Consider the following 25,571-nt stretch of genomic DNA (forward strand, 5'->3'; position numbering starts at 1 on the left):
ATATACATATACATATACATATACATATACATATACATATACATATACATATACATATACATATACATATATATCAGTATTAAGGAATCATCCTGAACTGAGCAAGATAAACAAAGGATTTACTACTTGTCTTGTTTTGGTTAGTTTTTTGTTTTTTTGTTTTTCAACTTGATGCAAGCTAGACTCATTGGAAAGGCGGTACTCTCAGTTGAAAAAAAAAAAAAGCCTCCATAAGACTGGTCTTTAGGAAAGTCTGCCGGGCATTATCTCAGTCAATGATTCATAGGAAGGGTTCAACTCACTGTGGCTGACACCACCCTGGGCTGTTGGTTCTGAGCTCTGTAAGAAGGCAGGCTGAGCAAACCAGTAATCTTCACTCCTCCAGGGCCTCTGCTTCGGCTCTCCCTCCAGGTTCTTGCCTTGGGTTCCTGCACTGACTTCGTCAGTGTCTGGAGAGTTCTAAGCTGAAATGAACCCTTTACTCCCAAAGCTGGTTTCGGCTGTGGTGTTTATCACAGCAATAGAAACCCTAACTGAGACACTTCCCTAAAACCACCCAGGCTTTGGAATCAGTGAGCACAGGACAAGTCTCAAGAATAATATCTCTCTAGACTTGTCTTTAACCATGTATAAGTAGAATGCTATTTACAGAACTACAAAAACATTAGTTTTATAGTTACAACTTGATACAAATGGAAGCATTTACATTTTTCTGGCTAATGGAAAAACACAAATTTATCAAAAGAGCAACACTTTTAGCACCCAGAATTTTAATGAACATAGGAAATATTTTTTTAGTCTTCAACTCCGGAGGAAAATCTGTGTGTAACTGCATTTTTAGTCTTGTGGGAAATATTACAAATATGAATTAAAAGTTTGAGGTAACATTTCTGAGCTCAATCAAATCAGTGGGTTTGCATTTATCATTAACAAGCTTTTACACGAATGCATTGGTGAGAAAAACCTGGCCTACCTGGGACCCATGAAGTGGAAAAGGACAGCGAGCAGATGGGACTCTGATCTCAGGCAATTTGGAGAGGACAGCATGCCAGGTGTGCTGACATCGCAAGGAGCGCAAAGAAACTAACAGCATGCGGGAGAGTGAGGCTAGACAAAAGGCATCTGTAGACTTTTTGCGGAGGCCATAATTTTTTGAATGCTGTGTGAGTCCATGCTCCTCAGCATCACTTTGGTCAACAGCTAGTTTTCTAAGCTGCCAGCAGAAAACAATGAGAACAGCATGTGCCCTTTATGAAATGCACATGGCCATCTAGAACCCACAGAGACATGTCTTCCTCTGGCCCCCTCAAGGAAACAAGTCTGAAGCAACTAACACAACAAAATCCAGCAAAGGTCAACTCCTTAATTTCATTTACAAATAGCTCATATGACCATCATCCCATTACCACAGTGAAAAGCCAGATCACATTTAGTGCCAACCAAAGCATAAATATTCTGACAATCACTAAACCCAAAAATCTTTGGATAGACATGAAGCACACATTTTTGCCTTTGGGGGTAAATATATTGCAAAGAATAAATGCTAATTAAGAAGAAGTTCTAGATTTCAAAGTTAGCTCCCTTTCATCCCCACCCCCATCTTGCCTTTGGAAGGCACACTGGGACTGGAGCCAAAGTCAGAGCAAGAAAATTTGACAGAAATACTGTAAAGAGTCATAGAAAAATAATTGCTCTTATCTCACAGAACAAGAATCTATATGGTGTTTTTTTTTCTCTTCTTTCCAAGCACAAAGGACATGCTTTCTATTTCATATATGCTGTTCATAACTTCCAGCAAATGCTTGCGTGAACTCGATTAAAAAGTTAATCTGTGTCAGTTCAAATACTAATCTTTTCAAAGAGACAAAAATCAAGTGTAAAGTTTTTTGGGTTTTTTTTGGGGGGGTGGGGGATGCACACTGGAAGCTCCAAGGATGCCAACAGACTCTTCCTTTGGGTGGTGATATGAGGTTAGGCTCAACAGAAAATACTTGTGTGTACATGAACTTCACCCCAGGGTATGAGGAAGACTATGCACTTTTATCTTCTCCATACTGTGGCTTCTGACTAAAAGCACAAGGGGCTTTGTCTTGCTGTGTTGTGCTGTGCTTAAAGGGGAAAATTTGGCAATCTCCCCATAGGAATCCATGGGAGAAAAGGCATATTTTTATATTATTCCATAATTTATCTTCTCATTTGATGGATAAATCTCTGCTTTTTCTTATAACCCTCTTCTCTCTCTCTCTCTCTCTCTCTCTCTCCCTCTCTTCTCCTTCTTGCCTCTCTCTTTTACCCTCAACTCACTTGTGATATTGATGTTTTGACAAGTGAGAATCTATAATAAAGATTTATGTCTAGTGAGTTATTTTCATTAATTACTTCTAACACTGTTTTTGCACAGGGATACAGCCAGAGACATCTTGTGCATGTCAATGCTCAGGACCAAGCCCCTCACCCCACCCCTCCATTCCTTACCTAACAGCACTCTGCTTTTCTTTCACAGAACACCATCCCCCTTCCCACTGGACAGAGATAAACTATCAGTCATCCTTCCCTGGATGAGAAGTACAAGGGTGTCTGAAGCCAGGTCAAGCAGGTTCGACACTCTCCCACCCTCCAGAATCCAAAACTAGAGTCCAGTGATGAAAGGAAAAACAGTAGCTGAGCGTTTTCGTCTCAGTGGCATGCCTGATATGAACACATAGCTGGTCTCTACATGAGGCATCCCCAGACGTCAAATTTCTGTCTTTTCCAAGCTTGAGGGTATAACTTTTGTTTTGATTAAATGAGCTGCTGTGTTATCTACTAGGAAATACATTTTAAGTTGGCCAAAGAAAAATTAATTTTTTTTTTTTTTTTTTTTTTTTTTTTTTTTTGTCAAAAATCTCTTCTGGGGCCGGAGAGATGGCTCAGTGGTTAAGAGCACTGTCTGTTCTTCCAGAGGTCCTGAGTTCAATTCCCAGCAACCACAAGGTGGTTCAAAACATCTATAATGAAATCTTTCGCCATCTTCTGGCATGGAGGTGTACATGCAGATAGAACACTCATACACTAAATAGATAGATAGATAGATAGATAGATAGATAGATAGATAGATAAATGATTTTAAATCGCTTCTGATAGAGACACTGCAATCAGAGTCGTAATGGATAGTTTTCTCTTTAAAACATAGTTTAGAGGCAGGCATGGTGGCGTATGACTGCATTCCTGGCTCTTAGGAAGACAAGGGGGAAGCACTATGGGTTCCAGGCCAATCTGGGCCATATAACAAAATCCTGCCTCAAAAATATCGTTTATGATGCTACATTGATGAAATAACTTATGATTTTTATTCTTAAAAAAAAAAAAACTTTGAGAGTAAAGGGGTATATTGTCTGTTTTTCCAAAATAGCTTAAAAAAAAGGGGGGGTATATTATATGTTGTTTTCCATTAAATGCATTGCCCATTGCTATTGTTTTATGTAAGGGGAAATTAAATTTTGTGGGGCACTTAACTGTGGGACACATTAATACTTCTTTAAAATCTCATTTATAATATAATGTTTTATAATTTTACAAGGCAAATATTTTGAACCTCCAAATACTCAGAACAGAAAAAAATGTCCGTGCTCATGAGCTAATGTGGTGCCTCTACAAAGTAATGTTAAGCGTCCATGAGAAATCTTCTCTTTCATATGCCTTGAAGGATTTTGTTTTGTTGTTTTGTTTTTGAGGTAGGGTCTGATGAAGCACAGGCTGGGCTTGAGCTCACTGTAGGTGAAGATGAAGAGTGCCTGATCCTCCTGTTTCCCTGTGTCCTCCCATCTCCTTTTGGATATCAACTATATTGGTTCCCTAGTATTACTGTAAACTTCATAAATACAGTGGCTGAAGATAACAAGCTGGGGTTACAAACCACCATAGCCAGCCTTGCCTTGGAACTTTAAGTGGCAATTGCTTTATCTCCCTGGTTCTTTATTTTAATAATCCTAATCAAATATTGCTAGAAAACAGTGCATATTTGCTGTGAAATTCTGTAAAAGAAAATGTGACTACCGCCCTTCTCTCATCACATTATGCATCACACACACACACACACACACACACACACACACACACGGGCATGTGCGTCCTTATATCTAGTCCTTCATCAAAGCCAGAGCAGCCATGGGTTCCTCTCCCTCCATCTTCTACATTTAAAGCCATTTGAAATTCGATAGTGCCACCAGACAGTCAAGAATAACCTCTTTACTGTAAGGTCAGCAGATATCCTAATTCCCATTTGTATACAGCTCATTCATGATCAGGAAGTGAACATGCTTGTGGTACATTATTTAACCACAGTGATTATTTCCCCTGTTTTCAATTTTGTTCAGAGCAAGTTCCACAATGTCAATATGGCTTTTCACGGTCATATCAAAAAAATGGCCAACACATAGGCACACACTACAATATTTCTCATAAAAACACAAATCAATACAGTAAAGTAATGTTTATGCAGAAATAAAATTTGCTTTCTGGGAGCTAGTGTATTTTCAGACACTAGAGAAAGCAATATCTAAAGTTTTCTAACTTGGAATTTTTAGCATGCAGCCACTCTTTCATCTTAAACCTCTTTCCATCCTTTACTTCAAAGTGTTGTAGTTCCCTGGCTGTTCTTATAGTTTCTGTGATCTTCTCTTCTTCTTCTTCTTCTTCTTCTTCTTCTTCTTCTTCTTCTTCTTCTTCTTCCTCTTCTTTTTATTCTTCTCTTCTTTTTCCTCCTCTTCTTCCTTCTTCTTTATTGGACACTTTCAATAAGACATTTTCATTCTACTGAACTCTTGTCTGAGAGTGTTCTTCAGACTTCATCAACATCTTTCCGTGAAATTAGCCTTTCCTAACAATATTTCTAGGGCCCCTAATGTCTCTAGCTGCCAATTGTAAAGTACAATACAATTCAAGTACAAATTCTCCTGCCTTAATCTTTTTCCTATAAACTCCATCAACTGCACAGCTGCCAGCCCACCTGGATATCTCCCCAAACCCTAAAGCCTCATATATTTGTCTAAGGCAGAACTCAATATACTTAAAGGGGGAAATGTTAATATAATGTTCTTTTGAAATGTATATACCTTACCCTTGTTCATTCAAATGCTGATCCTCCTTCTCTCTGGTTTCAATCCAGATATTGCATTGTGATACTTATTCTAAACATCACTTGTCTCAACTTTGTGTAAACATCCAAAATAAAACAACCAGCCACAATGTTGAGCAATGGACAGGAAGGAGTAGGCGGGAGAGGGGAGGAGCCAGAGGACAGGAAGTGGTGGGAGGCAGTGAAAGAGGAGAGAGAGCTGGGAGAGCAGAGCTGGAGGAGAGGTCATGGAACGACATGGAGAGATGGACTGGACCTAATATATCACTAAAAGCAAGTATAATGTGGGAAATCTGAATGGTAGAAACTAGGTGGGCTCGGAGGTTTAGGATGGAACAACTATTGCCCAGCATTATGTTCTAGGTTGATTAAATAAATCCCAGTCTCTGTGTGGTGATTTGGGTATACAGTTGTTTAGGATCAGCAGCAGCCAGCCTTACTAAAAGATATATCAATATTAATCACCACCTACAACAGTAGTGTTGTTATTGATACTGTTATCTCTACACAATAAAATTATTTAAAAATTATCAATAATCTAATGTCAACTTGCTTTCCTGCCTTTGCTTTTGGCCGCAGCCCCATGGGATATACATTGTGATTATCTGTTAGTAGTTATGTCTGCCTGGTGGCCAGTAGGCTTCTAGACTGGGGGGGGCGGGGGGGGGGAAGAAGCCTTACTCAACTTAGCTCTTGAACCACACACACAAAAATGTTCCTGAGGACGACTCATTTGAAACAGAATCTAGCTGACAAGGTGAATCCAGTCAGTGCACTGTAGATACTATGTAACAGACGTCTACAGCCAGTGACTACTCCCCGAAAGAAGCTTTGAAATGAATCAAAGCTGAGGCGGCAACTGCTGACTATTTGCTTCATTCCTAAGGACTTGTACCTGCAATTGTGGAAACAAGGAAGCAAGCTGCCTATAAAAACGTCCTTTCACTAATATAAATATGGCAAGCAGAATCTGTCTTCTGAACTGCTCGCTGTGGGTTCAGTGAAGTGGCTTAAAAATATGACCCTCAGTCCCAAATGCACAACAGCTTCTTGAACTTTCAAAGAGTCAAGCTCCGTTCCTTTTTAAACAGGTGTGCCTCTCTTTGAAGAGGCAGGGGTGCAACGGCTCCTGTGTTTGACGTTAGCAACCCTCAGTTCAAGATATGAGACATTAACATTCCTAAAGCCACCTCATCGTGTTTGTGCTTTCTGCTCTAGTGATGAATATTTCAGCTGCAGTAGTTAAGCTTTCTCGAGGTCATTTCTTTGTCCAGTCATAACTCTGTACATAGCATGTGCACTGACTTCACAGCCAGCACAATTCTGGGCAAAAGGCCAGTACAGATATGATTGGCTTTGAAGAGCCCTAGTATCTGTCATGACTACTATCCTATGCCACTGTAGCATAAAAGCAGCCATGCACAATATGTAAACAAATGTGCAGGTAGTAAAAGTTTATCCAAACAGACAGTGGGCCAAATTGGGACCACAGATGGTAGTTTGTCAACTACAGACTTATAATAAAGGGGGGGGGGGGGGTAAAACAGTGCAAAGCAGGCAGTGGCAAATGCTTGTAATCCCAGCACTGGGATGCTGAGGCAGGCAGATCTCTTGAGTTTGAGGCCAGAACTCTACAAAGTGAGTCCAAGACAACCAAGGCTACACAGAGAAACCCTGTCTCAAATAAAAACAAAAAACAAATAAACAAACAAAAACAGCGCAGAGCTTGCTAACACAAAGAGTAGATTTCACAAACTCTCTGTTTTCAAAGGGTCAGAATAAAATCACTTACAGGGTGGCAACTTCCATTAGACACTTAGCAACCTTGAACTGTGCTCAGTTTTAAGAAAAGGACTAGAATTAAGAACCAAGTTTGAAGTGGTAGACGTATATTCTAGGTCCTAGGTAGAGGGCAAACATTTATTCCACCACTCAAAAGACAGAGAAGGCAGGTCTCTGTAAGTTGTAGGCCAGGCCCCCAAGGTCTTAATAGAGAATTCTAGGCCAGCCAGGCCAACACAGGGAGGCTCCAATGAAATAAATAGGTCTCCAATAAAATAAAATAAAAATGAATGTATTATATACTTTATGGGAAATAAGACAGGAATATGAGCCGCATACATAAACGCTATTGCCATTTATTAAGATACCTGATCTGGCACCATGCAGATCTGATTCTCACAGATTAAACCCTGATAGCCTTTTCAGCAGCCTCTCTTTAATCAACTACAAAATGGGCCTATCCAGTTTCTGGTGACCTTATGAGTGGTATGTTCCCTTGCTACATTGCAAGCAGTTGACAAAATGATTAAAAGCTAATGGATTTCCTGCCTGAACCCACAGTTGTACCAACAAAAGATTGTGAAGATGAAGAACCGACATGGCAGCACTCCCAATTTTTTTCAATTACCTTGCCCGCGAACGATGGTGCAGAAATAAGCAACTGCCAAGAAAGCCAGAATCAGCCAGTACCGCATCTTGCACTGAAAAATCTTCATCTTGTTTTCCGCCTTTTACATGAGGTGCAACAGCTGCCTGGAAACAGAGAGAGGTGGAAATAAGCTAATATTGTCATCCAGGAGAAGCATGAGGGTCAGTGTGGCTTAGAATTGTCAGGAAGTAATGAAATCCCTAAAGGGTTAGGTACCTCATCATTGAATAAAAACTGATGGAAGAAAGCTCTTTTCCTTTTGAAAACTCTATATTGTAAATAATTATTTGAAATATTTGGGAGAGCTGGGTATGGTTACACATGCCTGTAATTCCAGGACTCAGGAGGCAAAGGCAGGCATAGCTCCATAGGTTTGAGAACAGCCTAGTCTACATAGTGAGTTGCAAACCAGACAGGATACATAGTGAGGCTTTGTATCAAACGAAAGAGGAAACATTAAGATGGAAGAACCAGGTGGTGCATACAAAGTGTCTTCCAGAAACAGCATAATACTGCACATATGGAGTCAAAGAAAATATGGCAACATGCACAAGGCCTGCACAGTTTCAAGCCAAATGGAATCGCAGCTCTGAAAGGGTCCAGTGGACACAGGGATCCATCACCAAGAAGTTATCTGTAATCAATACCCACTGACAAAGAAAAATCAGGTTTCCTCAATAGCGTTCCAGGGCAGGTTCCATGCCCTGGAGTAGTTGATCAACACAAAAAAAAAAAAAAAAAAAAAAAAAAAAAAACACCTCAAATTGATATTTTTGCACACTTATTTTATTTGTTTGTTTGTTTGTTTGTTTGTTTTGCCTCATATTGCCTTGGGTATTTTTTGTCTTGTCAGCTTTTGCTTACTTATTTTGATTTTTGTTTTTGTGAAGTTGTGTGTTTCTGTTTGTTGTTGTTTTGTTTTTTGTTGTGGTCTGGTTTTTGTAGAGAAAAAAGAAAGGAAAAGAATATAAAGTTGGGTCAGTAGGGAGATGGGGAGCATCTGCAGGAACTAGGGGAGGGGAAAATGTGATTGAAATAATAGTTAAGAAAAAACTTCTTTCAATAAAACAAAAGGTTTTTTTTGCTTGGTTTATTTTTATTTTTTATTTTTTTTATTTTTTTATTATTAGTTACATTTTATTAACTCTGTATCCCAGCTGTATCCTGCTCCCTCATTCCCTCCCAAACCCTCCCTCCCTCATCTCCTCCCTTCCCCTTTCCAAGTCCACTGATTGGGGAGGACTTCCTCCCCTTTCATCTGATCCTGTTTTATCAGGTGTCTTCAGGACTGGCTGCAAAGTCCTCCTTTGTGGCCTAGCAGGACTGCTCCTCCCTTGGGGGTGGGGAAGTCAAAGAGCCTACCATTGAGTTCCTTTCAGAAATAGTCCCTGTTCCCCTCACTATGGAAACCAATTGGTTGCTGAGCTACCACAGGTTTCATCCGAGCAGAGGTTCTAGTTGTTTTAAGAAGAAAAAAGAAAGAGAGGTGTGGGCACTATAATGGGTTGAGACATTCGAGCTATACTGTGACTTCTGTAATAGAGTCTATGTATATGACATAGCCTACCTGAAAGAGTGTCTTTCCCGTATCTATCACAGTAGGCTAAAACCTCTACTGTCACCTTACACCTCCCACAAACCACAAATGAGCCGTACTACCCTTCTACTGGTGAACAAGGACAAACTGCTAATATGAACTCACTGCTCAATTTCCCCTCCCAATCCTTGATCTTTCTCACAGCTCCTTTTGTTTCTAACATATATGACTCTGAAACTCTTAGTGAGAGGATGAGGTGCAAGGATAGAGTGAGAAGGAATGGAGAGAAAGGAATAAGGCAGAAAAAGTAAAGGGCAATAAAATAGAAAGAAAGAAAGAAAGGATAGAGAGAGGTATTAATATAAAAGGTATTAATATAAAAGGTATTAATATAAAAGGTATTAATAAATTATAAAAGGCCAGTCGATTGACCACAATTCTATTTAAAATCATTACATTGGAAAAAGGCTGAGCTCTTTCCTTAGAGATTAAGGAGACATTTGTGAACCTCTGGTAAGTGTCCACACTCCTATAAATAAGCTCATTGCTTAAATATTCACACGTGAAAGTAGGAGACTAATTCAGTAGAAGATCAGTTGGAGTGTGGAAGGGATAAAAGGGGGTAATAGGGATGTGAATGTGATGGAAATAGATACAGTTATGAAAATGTCATAACAAAATCTGTTATACATACTTTAAATGTGTTTGGAAAAGCTATAAGAAGGTATCTCAAAAGCTGTCTTCTTCTAGGACATCTCCATTCATCTACCTATTCACTTGTTCATTCATTCATTATCCAAAACTGTTCCACAGAAGATCTAAGGCACATATAAATACAGTGTATAAGACCGACATGCCAGGTTCAACACACAAAAGAGCGATCTCTAATTCTATTTTCATTTCAGACACATAGTAAATAATTTTTCAGTGTAAGTAGGATTTGTGAAATATTTTTGACATTCCCTGTAGGCATAGACAGGGAAACAAACCACGAAGAGGTGAAAATGAAAACTTGATTCAGATTAACTTTGTCAGCCTTGATCAAACTTCAGGGAGTCTGATGCCACGCAGTTTATTGCCAGTTTATTTAAACACAATATAATTTGAGGGAAAAGTTTCCTGTTGTAATACAACCCCTGGTGCCCACCGAAGCATAATTACATCAGCTCTCAACTCAGGCACATGTCGTTTCTTCCAAGACGATGGGTTCTGGAGTCAGGCTACCCGTATTAGCTTAAGGGCCTAAAATAGGCCTGGTCTCCGTCATACAGATAGCGTAGAGGTCATTTGGGCTATTAGCCACCTCTGGTCCTGGTTGTGAGAGCTTGGGGGACCCTCTGGCTATACAGATAACATAAGGCTAAATGAAGACTATTATGTATGTCGGGTCCTGATTGTGGGAGCTTGGGGAACCATAGCCACCTCTGGTCCTGGTTATAGGAGCTGGATATGGCCTTGCCCAATAGATAACACAGATCACCAGGCTATTAATCACTTCCAGCTCCCAGCTTTCTGGATGGAATAAAAGATTATACATCCATTCTTTTGAGAGGACAATCCTGTGGGCTCAACGTTCACTCCCAGTTTCCACAGAGATCTGTGGGCACAAGGACTATCACACTTCCAGCAACATATAATACCCAAAATATCGTTCATTATTTATCTAAAATTAAAATTTTCCTGGGTTCTCTGTATTTTACTGGGAAGCCTAAGAGAGGAAAAAAAAATTGACTTAAAAAAGTAAAACGAACATAGAAAGGTGTATCTGACCTGTTTACTTACTGAAGGCAACAGTGACTTTGACTGCACATTAATGAGTAAATGACCAAAGAAAGACACAGGATGTGTTTTGTGGTTCCGTATATAATAACATGAAGTTTTACAACACATTTCTCTGATATGCAAAGCTTTCCTGATAATAAAGACTGGGTAGAATTATTCCTCATAATATGTATCACCCTTTCCGTATGTGAAAAACATTATATAAGTCCTTTATCTACACAAATGCCACTTGACTCACAGAAACTTCCTTAGCCTTACAGCAGCCTTTCAGAGTAGCCATGATTTGAACTCTGAGCACAATGAGCCACGAGGGCATATCTAAGCTGCCTGCTTGCTCTCATCGAGCTGCCTCCTGCCCTGTATATTTTGGGACCTCTGACTAGAGAATGGTCTTCTGACATCAATTAACAGTCAAGATCATCCCCAAAAGATGTACCTGACCTAGGTAGTCCCTCAGCTGAGGCTCTCTCCTGACGTGATTCTAGTTGGTCAACACAGGCTCTAAGCTAGAACCTAACCAAGAAGCTGCAAGTGATACCATAACTGGCAAGAGAAAATCATGGAGTCTCACTGGGTATGTTGACCACACTCTCAGGGCAGGCCATAAGTCCAAGAGTAGTTGACCAACACAAAACAAACTCAATGGTATTTTTGTGGACTTTTGACTCATTTCACTTTGGGCATTCTTTTTTTTTTTTCTTACTGGTCTTTTGCTTATATATTTTTATTTTTATTTTTTTGTGGTTTGTGGAGGGATTGTGCATGTATTTCTTGTGGGCTTGTTTGTTTCTTTGTTTTTGAAGAGATAAAAAAATGAACTTTTGTGAGTATGGAAATGAAAATAATGTGGGAGAAAAACATGATCAAGCTTTATTGTATGATCCACAGACCTAAAGAAGCTAAGTAACAAAGAAGACGCTATGGAGGATGCTTAATTCTCATTCAGAAGGGCAAATACAATAGACACCAGAAGTAGTTGAAGAGAAGGAACAGGACGATAGCCTTCCATAGATGACCTCTGAAAAAGTCCACCCAGCAGGGGAACGAAGCAGATACTGAGACTCACAGCCAAACTTTGGGAAGAGCACAGAAAGTCTTATGGCAGAATGGGTGAATAGAAGGACCTAGAGGGGACAGAAGCTCCAAAAGAAGACCAACAGAGACAACAAATCTGGGCCCGGGGGTCCTGCAGAGACTGATGCACGAACCAAGAACCATGCATGGAGAGGACTTAGGCCCCTGCTCAGATGTAGCCCATAGACAGCTCAGTCTCCATGTAGGTTAACTAGGAAGGAGAACAGGGGCTGTTTCTGACATGAGCTCAGTTGCTTGCTCTATGATTACTTCCTCTAGATGAGGTGGCCTTGCCAAACCACAGAGGAAGAGGATGCAGGCAGTCCTGATGATAGTCTGGGGTCAGTTGGTAAGGAAGAGTGCTCACTCTTTCTGAGGACTAGGGAACAGGGGACAGGGATAGAGGGGAGAGGGAGGGAGGGTAGGACCAGGAGGAGACAGGGAGGGGCTATGATCGGGATGAAAATTGAATAAATTAATTTTAAATTTTTTTGTATAAAAAAAATTTGGTAAAAAATAAATCTTGAGCCAGGCTTAATGGTGCATTCCTTTAGTCCTGGCATAGGTATATCTCTGTGATTTTTGAAGCTGTCCTGGTCTACAAAGTGAGTCCAAGACAACTAGGGTTCTTACACAGAAAACCCTGACTTGAAAAAACAAAAATAGATGGATGGATGGATGGATGGATGGATGGATGGATGGATGGAGGAAGGAATCAATAAATAAATTATGAAAATCAGGATTTTAAGTATAAAAAAAATAGCCATCACAGATCCCCAAATAATGTTTTTACTCTAAGAAAACCTAAGAATATGAACTATTTATCCTTCTTTCTTTAATGAAGTGTAAACACTTACTGCTGATAACAAAAGTCCTTTTTCAATACATTAGACAGCATTACAACTTATTTGCCAGTATTTGAAATTTTTAGGTTATTTCCAAAGTTCTCAGGCATATATAAACACTGCAATAAACATCCTTACTGATACTGATATATTTGGCTAAATCAAAAATATGGAACTGCTAGGCAAATCAAGATGTAAGTTTTGTTTTGTTTTATTTTTTGGTTTGTTTGTTTGTTTTTGAGACAGGATCTCAATAGGTCACTCAGGCCAGCTTTGAACTAAAAATCTTCCTGCTTCAGCCCCCCAAGTGGTGGTATTGAAGGCATGTGCACCCAAGTCCCACTAAGATACAGGTATTTAAACTAATTACACAATGCAATATGGACAGTTACACTGATTTCCACTCTCACCAGCATTTGATAAAGTACCATGCTGTTACACACCTACTGTCACATGAGTTGTTTATAATTTTACTTGATAGATAAATGTAATTATGACAGTCTCGTTTTAATTTGATTTCCATGGCCAGTGGATTAGTCACTTATGCATATAATATATGTACATATTAATCAAAACATCCGACAGAATAAGTTAGAGAAAGGAATTATTTCTGCTGAGTTGCAGAGGTGTCAGTCAGCCATGACAGGTAGGAGATGGTAAATCAGAGCAGCTTGACAGTAACAAAGACCTAGTAACGAGAATATTGGAAAGGTCCAAGAGAAGATGCAGCACCAAAGTACACCCCAGTGACCCCCCTTCCTCTAACCAAGCAAGAAGAGTCTCCCAGCAATCTATTCAAATCTTAAATGTTCCAGTGTATTAAAGCACTGTTTAACTCAGAGTCCTCTGATCTAACTGTGTCTGAAAAGCCCTCATAGACACACCCAAAGATTGTTTTACTATCTCCTGGGCAAGTCTCAATACAGTTAAGATTAACATCTAATTAAGATGGACTACCACGAGGCCGGGAGCAATAGCTCAGTGGTTTAGAGCACTGGTTGATCTTGTAGAGGACCAGAGTTCAATCCCTACAGCCACATGGTGGCTCAGAAACAGCTGAAATGACTCCAGTTCCAAGATACCTTCTGCTGACCTCTGTACACATGGTGCACATGTATACAAGCAAGCAAAACACTCATACCCATAAAACAAAATAAATAAACCTAAAAAACATTCAAAGCTTGACTGCCATTTTCATGTATAACCTGGTAGTTTTGGCTGTCTAATTTTTTCAACAGAATCCATGTCATATCAACTTTTTTCTGCACTGTGAGAAATCTTTATATACTATTTCTTTTAACTCATATTACTTGCACCATTTTTCTGGTTTATTTTTTGTATTTCAGTTTTACTTACTATGTTAGTCTGTTCAATTAAATAATATGACTAAATGATTTCCATCATAGTGTCCGATGTCATGGAGAAAATGGCCTATCTGGATCCAAGTTTCATTTCTAGTTGTCTAAACTTTTTTAATTTAGCTGAGACTGGACTCTTCCACACTGTGATACTTTAACGAGCTATTTGGTTTGGTTTTTGTTGTTGTTGTTCTTTTGTTTTGTTTTGTTTTTCCTTTTGGTTTTTCAAGACAGGCTTTCTCTGTGTAGCCTTGACTGTCCTGGACTCACTATGTAGGCCAGGCTGGCCTCAAACTCACAGAGATCCAACTGCCTCTACCTCCTTGGGTGCTGGGATTACAGGGGTGTGTCACTGTGTCCAGCTTTTACAGGCTATCTGTAACAGAGAACTATGTTGCTTTATAATGTTACAACAGTCTAGACTAATGCTACCTATACATCGTTTTCAATCTTACCTCTTATGTTAAATACACTTCTTATAACTAATGTTTTTTATTTATATTGCCTGGACACTGGGTGAGATCCTGCCTCAAAAATTAACCAATCCAGAATGTGGGGGCAGGGAAAATTATCATGAAAAGATGAGGAAGACATGGGAGTAGGGGTACAAATATGAGCAGAATACATGACATTTATGAAAACTGTGCAACGAAGCCTATAATTTCATGAAAAACTTAACTAAAATGAATACTATTTTAAAATATCTATGTAGTGATGACCTAACAGTTAGTTACATGACTTTATAAAAACTTCACAACTTGCACGCTTAAAATAAGTAAGACAAATCATACCTTAAGAACGTGGGAAATGCATTAGACACAGACTCAGCTACCACTTTTAGATCTCTTTTCCCTGGTGGGACCGCCTTATCAGGCCACGGGGCAAGAGGACATGCTCAGTCCCGGTGCAATTGATGAGCTGGGGTGGATGGGAAAGGGGGCTCCCCTTTTCTGAGGAAAAGAGGAGGGGAGAAAAGGGGAAGAAAGGAGGGTAGGGCTGGGAGGTGAGGAAGGGTGGGGCTACAACCAGGATGTAAAGTGAATAAAAAAATAATTAATTAATTTACAAAACAAAACAAAACAAAAACAAATCTTACCTTAATAAAGTTAAAAAAAGAGATTGGTACCAAACACCCTCTCTTATGTTTTTTCTTGATATTTCACTGTAATTGGTTCTTTTGATAGCACTAATTTACCATTGCAATATAGACCTATAAAAGACGTTTTTTAAACATTCACATGATTTAGTGGCCCTGACTTTTGGAGCAGGCCATTTTGAGGTAGAAATGAGAGATACTGCCACATTGTGAAAGATTTCACTAACTTATACTTAGTGACTCTACATTTGATCTTAGTCATTTACATTCCTGGACAACAGAAGCAGGTGAAGGCTCCATCCCCCAGCTCCTAGGAGACTAATTAAATGCAAGTCACCTGCTGTATGTCAGTGGACTGCTGAATGTCTTAAACTTTAAAACACCTGTATGTTCTCTATTGTAAATGTATGTCCGCAAAGGCAAAAGTAACATCAAATCAATCAAAGTTACCTAATTGCAACTTATACATGAAGATGACTCATTAGTAACCGTCTCTATAACACTATACTGTTCTTAAAGAGAAAAACTGCTATTTTCTAAGACCATTTATATTATTTAAGTGTGTGTGTGTGTGTGTGTGTGTGTGTGTGTGTGTGTGTATGCCACATGTGTGCAGCTGCACTTGAAGACCAGAAGAGGGTGTTGAAGCCCCTGGAGCTAAAGTCAACAGGTGACTGGGAGGTACCCCATGTGGATACTGGGATCCAAACTCTGCAAGAGCAGAACACACTCTTAACCTCTGAGCCGAATGTCTAGACTGGTCTGGCCTTTGAACTCACAGAGATCCGCTTGTCTCTGCTTCCCAAGTGCTGGGTCTAAAGGTGTGCACTGCCACGCCCAGCTACTCTAGCCAGTCTTAAGTGTCATTCATCTTCAAATGAAGAATATCAGTTTGGGTATATATACATATATATATATATATATATATATATATATATATATATACATACATATATATATAATAATTTTTATTTTTTAATATTAGTTACAGTTTATTAACTTTGTATCCCAGCTGTAACCCACTCCCTCATTTCCTCCCAATCCCACCCTCCATCCTTCATCTCCTCCCTGTCCCTTTCCAAGTCCACTGATAGGGGAGGACCTCCTCCCCTTTCATCTGACCCTGGTTTATCAGGTATCTTCAGGACTGGCTGCAAAGTCCTCTTCTGTGGCCTAGCAAGGCTGCTCCTCCCTCAGGGGAGGGGGAGGTCAAAGAGCCAGCCATTGAGTTCATGCAGAAATAGTCCCTATTCCCCTTACTAGGGTACCCCCTTGGATACTGAGCTACCATGAGCTACATCTGAGCAGAGGTTCTAAGTTATATTCATACATGGACCTTGGTTGGACAAACAGTCTCATAAAAGACCCCTGTGCCCTGATATATTTGGTCCTTGTGGAGCTTCTGTCCTCTCCAGGTCATATTAACTCCCCCTTCTTTCTTATGATTCCCTGCACTCTACCAAAGATTTGGTTATGAGTCTTAGTATTTGCTTTGATACACTGCTAGGTAGAGTCTTTCAGAGGCCCTTTGTGGTAGGCTCCTGTCTTGTTACTTGTTTTCTCCTACATCCAATGTCCCATTTGTCTTTCTAAGTGAGGATCATCTGCCCACTCTCTCCATATCTCTTCAGTTTAGTACTTGAAGAGCAATAAGATAACTAATGGAGATCAAGGGAATACAAATTGGAGCAGAATAGGTCAAAGTTTCACTATTAGCAGATGATATGATAGTTTACATGAGGGACCCCAAAAATTCAACCAGAGAACTCCTTCAGCTGATAACACCTTCAGCAAAGTGGCTGAATACAAAATCAACTCAAAAAAATCAGAAGCCCTCCTGTATACCAAAGACAAAAGAGCCGAGAAAGAAATTAGGGAAACAACACCCTTCACAATAGCCACAAATAACATAAAGTACCTTGGATTGACTCTAACCAAGCAAGTGAAAGACCTGTTTGAGAAAAACTTCAAGTCTCTGAAGAAAGAAATTGAAGAAGATATCAGAAGATGGAAAGATCTCCCATGCTCATGGATCGGTAGGATTAACATAGTGAAAATGGCTATTCTGCCAAAAGCAATCTACAGATTCAATGCAATTCCCATCAAAATACCAACACAATTCTTTACAGACCTTGAGAGAAAAATTATCAACTTCATATGGAGAAACAAAAAACCCAGAATTTCCAAAATGACCCTGTACAACAACAGATCGTCTGGAGGTATCTCCATCCCTGATCTCAAACCTATATATCTTTTTAATTCATTTTTTAAAACTCTCACTATGAAACCCAGGCTGTCCTTCATCCTCTTCCCTCAACCTCCTAAATGCCAGTGATACAGACGTGAGCCACCATGCTGGGTTTCTATGAATTTCTCTAGTATTTCTACAAGGAGGTCCTTGATAGCGGAATGTGTGGGAAAAAAAATCTGATGTAGCAGGGATATGCTGAGTTGCCCTTTTTATCTCCTAGTTTACAATGTTTGGCAGGAGGCTCTGGCAAGTGAGTGTTTAATAGAATACACATGACTTATTCAGTCGTAAATGCTTTAAATTGCTCTCGTGGCTACTTCTTCTGGGCCTGAAAGCTCTTCTTCGGAAAGATTCTAGTTCAGTCTTTGGAACAGATCTAATCTAGCAAGGCATATAAGAACCAGGCTTTAGGCTAAAGGCAGGGATGAAAGAAAATTTTTCATCAACTCTGGAAAAACTTCATTAAGTGAGAGAGATAAGGTCCCAAAGAGTCCTCTCCAAGTCTGTAAATGCCGTGGAGGGGCAAGAGATCAGTGCAGCCATCAAATTGCGACTATTGACACTAACGCCCTGTAGGAGCTTTCTAAATTTGGACCCTTTCCTCTTCCATGGGGAGACCAGGGACACAGCCTTGTTAGTGGCAGCCACAAATAGCCTCAAGGCTCAGCTGAGTTTTGCTGGACCAAGAATGTCAGGGTCACTTGGATCTGAGTCTGGACTAACCTAGGGACTTTCTTCCCATTTTAGAGCCATAGATCTCATCTTGTTTTTCTGGCTTCTTCCAAAAGTCATTCCTCCAGGGTCATTCTCCTATTCCAGAGCCTTACAAATGGATGCCTTTTCATCAGGGAACTGAAAATAAGGCAGGAGGCTTTCTGATTGCAACAGTCTTGGGGGAACTTTAGGGTACACATCAGCTCCTACAGTTCCAGGGAAGAGTTGGGCTGTGGTGCTAATATTGGGCTTCTTACCCCCATTGAAAAGGCCACTGGTGGAGGCAACTGCTTCTTGCTCACATCCCACAGTGAATTCATACATTGGTGATCACACAAAGGGCGTCGTTTTGTTGCATGCATGCTGCAAAGCAGCTTCTCTTCGGGTTGCGCGATACACAAAAGGAGACCCAGGAGTTGGTTTCAGCTTGCACCTCCACTTGGGAGCTAGCCCTTCGCTACGCATTGCTTTATCCAAATTCCTATAACGGTGACTTAGCATCCAAGATTTTGAAGACTAAACCAGCTCCCCATGAGGCAAGACTTGGGCAATGAGTCATCTCCCAGATCCCAGATCCTGTCCATCTGTGTGAGCCTCCTGCACAGAGAGCTCTGGTGCCGGAATTTAGTCCTGGACTGACTTTGTGCTGCCCATCGGTGAACTGGCTTACTACAGAACCTCTTTCAACTGCTGCCAATCAGGCATTCCCTGTCCAAAATGTCTTTCCTTGCAGGACCACTTCATTGCACTAGCTTAGTATTATTTTTTTAAATATAATTTATTTAATTTTATTTTATGTGGATTAATGTGAAGGTGTCAGATCCCTTGGAATTGGTGGTACAGACAGTTGTGCGCTGCCATGTGGGTGCTGGGAATTGAACCCGGGTCCTTTCGAAGAACAGACAGTGCTCTTAACCGCTGAGCCATCTCTCCAGCCCCGCTTAGTATTATTTTTACACTAAGTCCAATTTGTGCTGTTCAGTTTTCAAACTATGTCAGTAACCAAGATCGACCTAGAGTTTTCTTAAGTGATCTTTGTGCTAAGATCACTCTTGCTTCATAAGAAAATCTAGAAAGTATCCTAATAGCATCTGTGTCCTGTCCAATGACACTGGTTCCCTGTTTGATGAGGATTCGTGCATAATTTTTTTTCTCTTTTTCTGTTGTTTTATATCCTCTTAAACTTTCTACTTTGTGGCTCTGGATCTTTCCATACTTTTTATCTTCATATGTGTATTTTCATATTTGGAGGTGTACTGTTGCATTATCTTAGCTCCAGCTGTTTCCTTTCCACTTATAAGCACAAAATCAGTATTTCCCCCCCCAAAAAAAAAATAGATAAGTTAAGAATTTGTCCAATTTACAACATATGAGAACAAGGTTCTGCTAAATTGTCAAGTTTATTGCTTTGTTTTTCAGCTTCGTTCTACACGACTCGTTAATAGTTGATTTCTGTTTTAACTTTTCTTTGACAGTAAGATGTTCTTTTGTGGTTCTTTTGTTGTTTTGTTTAATTGTTCATTAAGACATTATTCTTTCTTTCTCAGTAAACATGTTTTAATGGCATCACATGATATTTCATTTCCTTTCTAACCCAAGAGTTACTTCAGTGACTGCAGTAAGACATGGATCTCCCTGCTGTGGTACTGCATGCCTTCAATCCCAGCACTGAGGAAGCAGAGGGTGGAGAAATGGATGTTCAAGGCTCACCTCTGTTTCAGAGCAGGTTTGAGGCTAGTCTGAACTATATTTAGTCCTTGTCTTCAAAATTAACAATAAACCACAGTTCTATAAACTGTCAAAATAATGTAACTCACCCACACTTCAACCTCAGTATTCTGGTTTTATGTCATAATCATACGGTGTATCTGGAAGAATATATAATTATTCTTCTTGTGCAAGTTATTCATGAGAAGTCAGAGAAGAAGCAGAATGTTCAGTGGTATTATCTACATAGCATTTGAGCTTGAATTAATCTATCACAGGGTAGCAAACTAATCCAAAGGGATTGAGCAGCCCTTATGTGCAAGGCGGTCCCAGTCTCCTCAAATTAATACATCCTTCAATCAGCAAATCATCCATGGAGCTGCCCAGCACAAACACAGAAAAAAATAGCCACACACTGTCATTCTCAAATGAAGTAGTCATTCTAAGAATTCCTTCCCCAAACATGGTAACCCTAGGTTTCAAGTAAAAAAGGCAAGGTAACCGACCACATCTACCTAATAGATTCCTTACTGCCAGGCTGTGTGCATCAGACCATGCACAGCAGACCCATCAGACACATCCAGACCCATCAGAGAACGAGCCTGTTGTCTTCTTTACCAACGCATTGCAGCTCCTGTGTCCAGGTGTCGCATGACAATAATTGCCATGTAGCACTGGAAGTGAATACATTTCAAATACTTTAGCTAACTAAGTACCACTTAGCAGTTTGGGGGTAACTGGTTTTATTTATTAGAGGGGAAATAAACCTTGTATGCAGAGCCTATCTTTAAATTCTTTTGTTGTTTACTTTAAATGAGGGTGAGCAATGACATATTGGGAACAGTAGAATCTTAATTTTCCCAAGATTTCCTGCCAAGTCACCAAACTTTTGGACAGAGACAAGAAAAGTCTCAATTTCTATTTAAGTGCCATGAGATATTTTAAAATTTACCCAAAAAAATGTCAAAGCCTCATTCATTGAAACTTTGCCCAAGAGTCTGAATAAACAAGTAATTCTGATTTGATTTTTTTTTCCTTCTTTTTCTTAAAAACACTGTGTCAAAATGGCTACTTAATTCCGAAATCAGAAAGTACAAATCAGCCTTGGAGAGAGTTAATAATGTACAGCATGAGTGTGGTCAAAACATTGCCATAACCTCATAAACAGCCGTAAACCATCCTTATCAGTAATAATTAAGCCTGATTCAAGTGTGTGTATTTGTTTTATCAAATCTCATTTGTGTTGTTAGGTTTAATAAGGCACAAAGGCCCAAGTGAAGCCATTAACCAGTGCTTACAGGCACTCAAAGAATTCTCAGTTTAGCATACAGCCGGTTTTATCAAAAGTTCTTCAAATATTTATTCAATAGTTATATTGCTTGCCAAAACTTACACATGTACACAACCAAATCTTGAAGAGTATTCCCACCAATCATTGTTTGATTTACAAGCTAAAAATCTACAAACTTAAACAGAATTGTTCTTAACTGCCTGGTATACACAGATGCCGGTGACCCAGGCTCTGAAAGAGACGGTTATTTATGGCACCAGAGTTATCATTCTCACACTTATTGGGAGTCCTGCTATGTAGCCAAAGCAGAGCACTTGGTGCTAAAGAGGTACAAAACTTCACATCGTGTGTTCCTCTTAGGGAGCTCACTTACAATTCCATTAAAAAGCAAAACTGAAAGCTAAATACAAAGCTAAAAGAAGCATGAAATAGGATGGAACGGTTGCACAAGGCAGTGGTGTGTCAGCCATTCCCTGTTTATTTGCCAATGATATATGTAAAATAATGTCTGTCTCGGTGAAGGTTGTGATAGGGTGGAATTTTATTCATCTGTAAAGAAAAATGAAATTATGACATTTGCAGAAAATAGATGAAAGTGGAAAATACTCTGTTAAGCAAGGCATCTTAGATCCAGAAAGACAAATACTGTATAATTACATGCAAAGACTAGATTTAAATTTTTATATGTTTGTGTAGAGGGTGGAATATTAATAAAACTCACAGAACCAGAGATAGAGCCATGAAATGGGAAAAGGTATCTTAAGGGTAAATAAGAGGTAAAAAAAAAAAAAAAAAAAAAAAGAGGGTAACATAATAAGGCAGAAGGAGGATGCCAAAGAAGAAGGGGACAAGCAGGAATATAGGGGTATGAGGAAAGCTATGAAAAAAGTATGCAAACGCCACACTAAAAAACATTACCTTATACTCTAATTTTTTAAAAGTAATTTAAAAAGAAAGATGATCACCATAATACACAGCGCTCAAAGATTTCTAATTTTGGCCCCTGGGCAACAGGCTAATGGAAAGGAAACAGAAATGGTGATAAGCAGTGACTTTGCTACCTAGGTAGATGCTACAGTAGGAAGGAGAAGAACAAAGAACCTTCTATCTCGCTCATATTAAGCATGTAAGACCGACTTGGCAGAAAAGTTTAAGCTGAAGATCCAGATAATTACAAAGGCAGCCATTACTCGCTTGTGTGAACTACTTGAGACAGTTCTAAACACATTCCTATCCATTTTTATCACTCGCCAGATAGCACTCTGCAGAGGTTAAAGCAATCAGCTTTCTGGTGATGTAGGCTACCTCACCGGAGAGCCATTCACAGGTTTCCTAAGAAAAAGAGGCTTTGAGTTGTCATGGGCAAGTCTGTGCAAAGACTCGTTGAAGGATGGAGATATCTGAGTATGTTCTAGGCCCAGAGAACTAAGAATAAGAGGCATGTAACAGATGTCTTTATCATATTTAAAGAGCTTTCATGCAGAAGATAAAGCTGGATTCTTTGGTGCCCCTTCTAAAAACAGAAGGTTTGAACTGATGAGTGTTTAAAGTCCAAGATTGAGAATAGCTTACTTCCCTCTGTCAGAAGATTAGGGCCACAATGTGGGCGAGGTTTACTGGTAAGAAATGTTTCCAACTAGGGGGGTGTGATAAAATTGTATTTAAAATGTCCTCCTCAACACTGCTTTCCAGTATTTTCTGTTCTTGGTTTTCTGGTTTTTGTCACAGCTCCTTTGTTGTTTACTTGTTTGTTGTTTTTTGTTTTGTTATTGTTGTTTGTTTGTTTGTTTGTCTGTTTAAGACAGGGACCCCAAGCTGAGGAGATGGCTTGCTGGGAAAAGCAGTTGACAAGTGTAAGAACCAAAGTTCCAGTAATCGCATAAGACCTAAGAGAGTATAAAATTGGCCTTTAATCCTATCTTGCGGAGAAGGAAAGACAGTGGAACTCCAAAATAAGCTGAATAGCTTGAGCAGCCAAGTCAGCAAGGTCTTTGTTCAAGTGAGAGGTCCTACTTCAATGTGCAAGGTAGAGAGTGATCAAGCAAAATGCCTAAAGTCAACCTCAGGCTTACACACAGGCAAATGATCACACACACACACACACACACACACACACACACACACGAATAAAAACAGGCATGCTATACACACATACACATGAAGAAAATACAAATCCTTACATGCCCACAGGCCAACCTGATTTCGGAATCCCTCAGTAAGTCCCTCTGATTCTAGGTTGTGTTGAATTGACTATTAAAGCTAACCATCACAATGCAGATTCCAAAATGTCAAAGGATTCTCCTTCTTTCTTTGTGAGGGAAGTTTTTCCATGAAAAAAAAAAAATCTCATCTGGGGCTGAAAACAGTTTTATGGGTGGCAGTATCAACCAGGCCCCTAAGGTACACTCCCAGCTAGATTGGCAGCCTTATAAATTCTTTCCCCTTTCTAGATATTGGCACTGGAAGACCTATGGATGACATTTTAACCCATAACTTAACCAACTCAATATGTATACTAAGCAGTAAATAAATATTGATTAAGTATCAATGAGCGATCAGGGTTAATGAATGTCCAGCTCAAAAGTGAGTATGTAGCATGACTTATCATTGGTTTCAGGTAAATAGCACTTGAAAATAGCAAGCACTTACCAGATGTGAGCCTCAGGGCCAGATGGTCCATCTGTTTTCTTCTCCAATAGCATGTGGCTGCCCAGAGGTGCCACTTTTCACTAATTTATCCTACGAGGTTAGCAACAGTCCTGTGGCTAGCTACTCCATTGTACAATAGCCGCTCATTGTATCAATCAGCCTCAGAATGATGAAATAGCTACATAGGTAAAGTGCTGGCCACACAAGCATAAGGGTCTGAGTTCCAGCCTCCAGAACCCACATAAAAAAGCCAAACATGGCACAAGGGTTTTAGTCTCAGTGCTGGAGAGGCAGAGACCGGAGGAACTCACGGGCCAGCCAAACTAGTGTAATTGGTGAGTTCAAGGCAATGAGAGACCTCATCATAAACAAAAATAAAGGTAGGTGACTCCTGAGGAATGATATCCAAGGTTGACCTCTGATCTCTAAGCTCATTCATTCCTGAGCATATACTCATTCATACAAATGTGTACACACATACTCCCACACATGCACACACACACACACACACACACACAAACACACACACATATAGCTGTCTAAACACTCAAACTAGATGTGTAAATTTTGAGATAGAAGCCAGAGCCATTCTAGTAACACAGCAAATTAGTGACAGCTACTTGACACAAGAATGTTCCATCATCTGGCTTTTGTCTCCCCTTTCATCCTGCTTAAGGACTGACAGAACTCCTCCACCAAAGAAATGGAGCTTATCGTAATCAAAACTGATATCTATCCTCAGCAGAGGGCTAGCTTCACTTCTGACCTTGAACATTTCCATTCTAAAAGGCTCCTTGGCCCACTGAGAGCCAGATGGCTTTCTCCTGGGGCCTACAATGCTAGCCTTTATTTCCCATGCTATGTGCTTATCACTGAACTGTAGTTGTCAATAGCATTTCTACTTTCAGAAGTGCATTATGCAATACTGTATTTTGAATATTTAGCACAGGACCAATACATGGCAAGGTACTGGGCTGGAGAGGAAGACAGACAATCAAATTCATTTAAAAAAAACCTCAATTCAGTGTGCTCCTTTCCACAAAAGCAAAGATAGAAAGGCATCCAGGAGCACATCTTTAATAAAGGGTCTCCTGACTGCCCACATAGACATGTCCCAAGTCAAACCAATGGATTTAGAAGAGGCCGGCCTCCCTCTAGAATAATGTTCACAAGCAACTCATGTAAATTCTGGGTTGAAGGAGTCCTTTACAACTCCCTAAACATTTAAAGTTAAGGACATCTGCCAGGGAAATCTCAAAGGGCACTAACAGAAAAATACAACATGACAACTGATTTAGAACCAGGTATGGTGGCTCATGCCTGCAATCCCAGCCCATGAGGCTGAGACAAGAGGGCTGCTGTGAGTTTGAGCGTAGTAATAGCTACAAAGGCAGGGCCATCTCAGGTACATAGATGCTGAGACTCACAGGCAAACTTTGGGCAAACCAAAGGGAGTCTTGTGGAAGAGTTGGGAAATAGAAGCTCTCGGAGGGGACAGGAGCTCCACAAGAAGACCTTGAGAGCCAACAAATCTGGGAGGCCTGCATAAACTGATGCACCAATCAAGGGTCATGAATGAAGAGGACCCAGGTTCCCTGCTCAGATGTAGCCAATAAGTAGCTCAGTCTCCATGTAGGTCTTCTAGTCAGAGGAGCAGGGGCTGTCTCTGACATGAACTCAGTTGCCTGCTCTTCTATCACTTCCCTAGGGCGAGGCATCC

At 40.0% G+C, this 25,571-nt stretch overlaps 1 protein-coding gene across 3 annotated transcripts in view; it reads right to left on the reverse strand.

The window, feature by feature from the left end:
* Col14a1 (collagen type XIV alpha 1 chain) overlaps positions 1-25,571 on the reverse strand; it is a 220,025-nt gene that overhangs the window by 190,507 nt on the left and 3,947 nt on the right. For all 3 annotated transcript variants that reach the window (XM_055626634.1, XM_055626633.1, XM_055626635.1), the window contains exon 2: positions 7,527-7,651. In XM_055626634.1, the coding sequence (XP_055482609.1) occupies positions 7,527-7,614 (88 nt within the window). In that variant the 5' untranslated portion in view covers positions 7,615-7,651. The remainder of the gene's footprint in view (positions 1-7,526; positions 7,652-25,571) is intronic.

Source organism: Psammomys obesus, unplaced genomic scaffold (assembly GCF_907164565.1).
Source record: "Psammomys obesus unplaced genomic scaffold, mPsaObe1.curated_primary_1811, whole genome shotgun sequence".
NCBI classification, from domain to species: domain Eukaryota; kingdom Metazoa; phylum Chordata; class Mammalia; order Rodentia; family Muridae; genus Psammomys; species Psammomys obesus.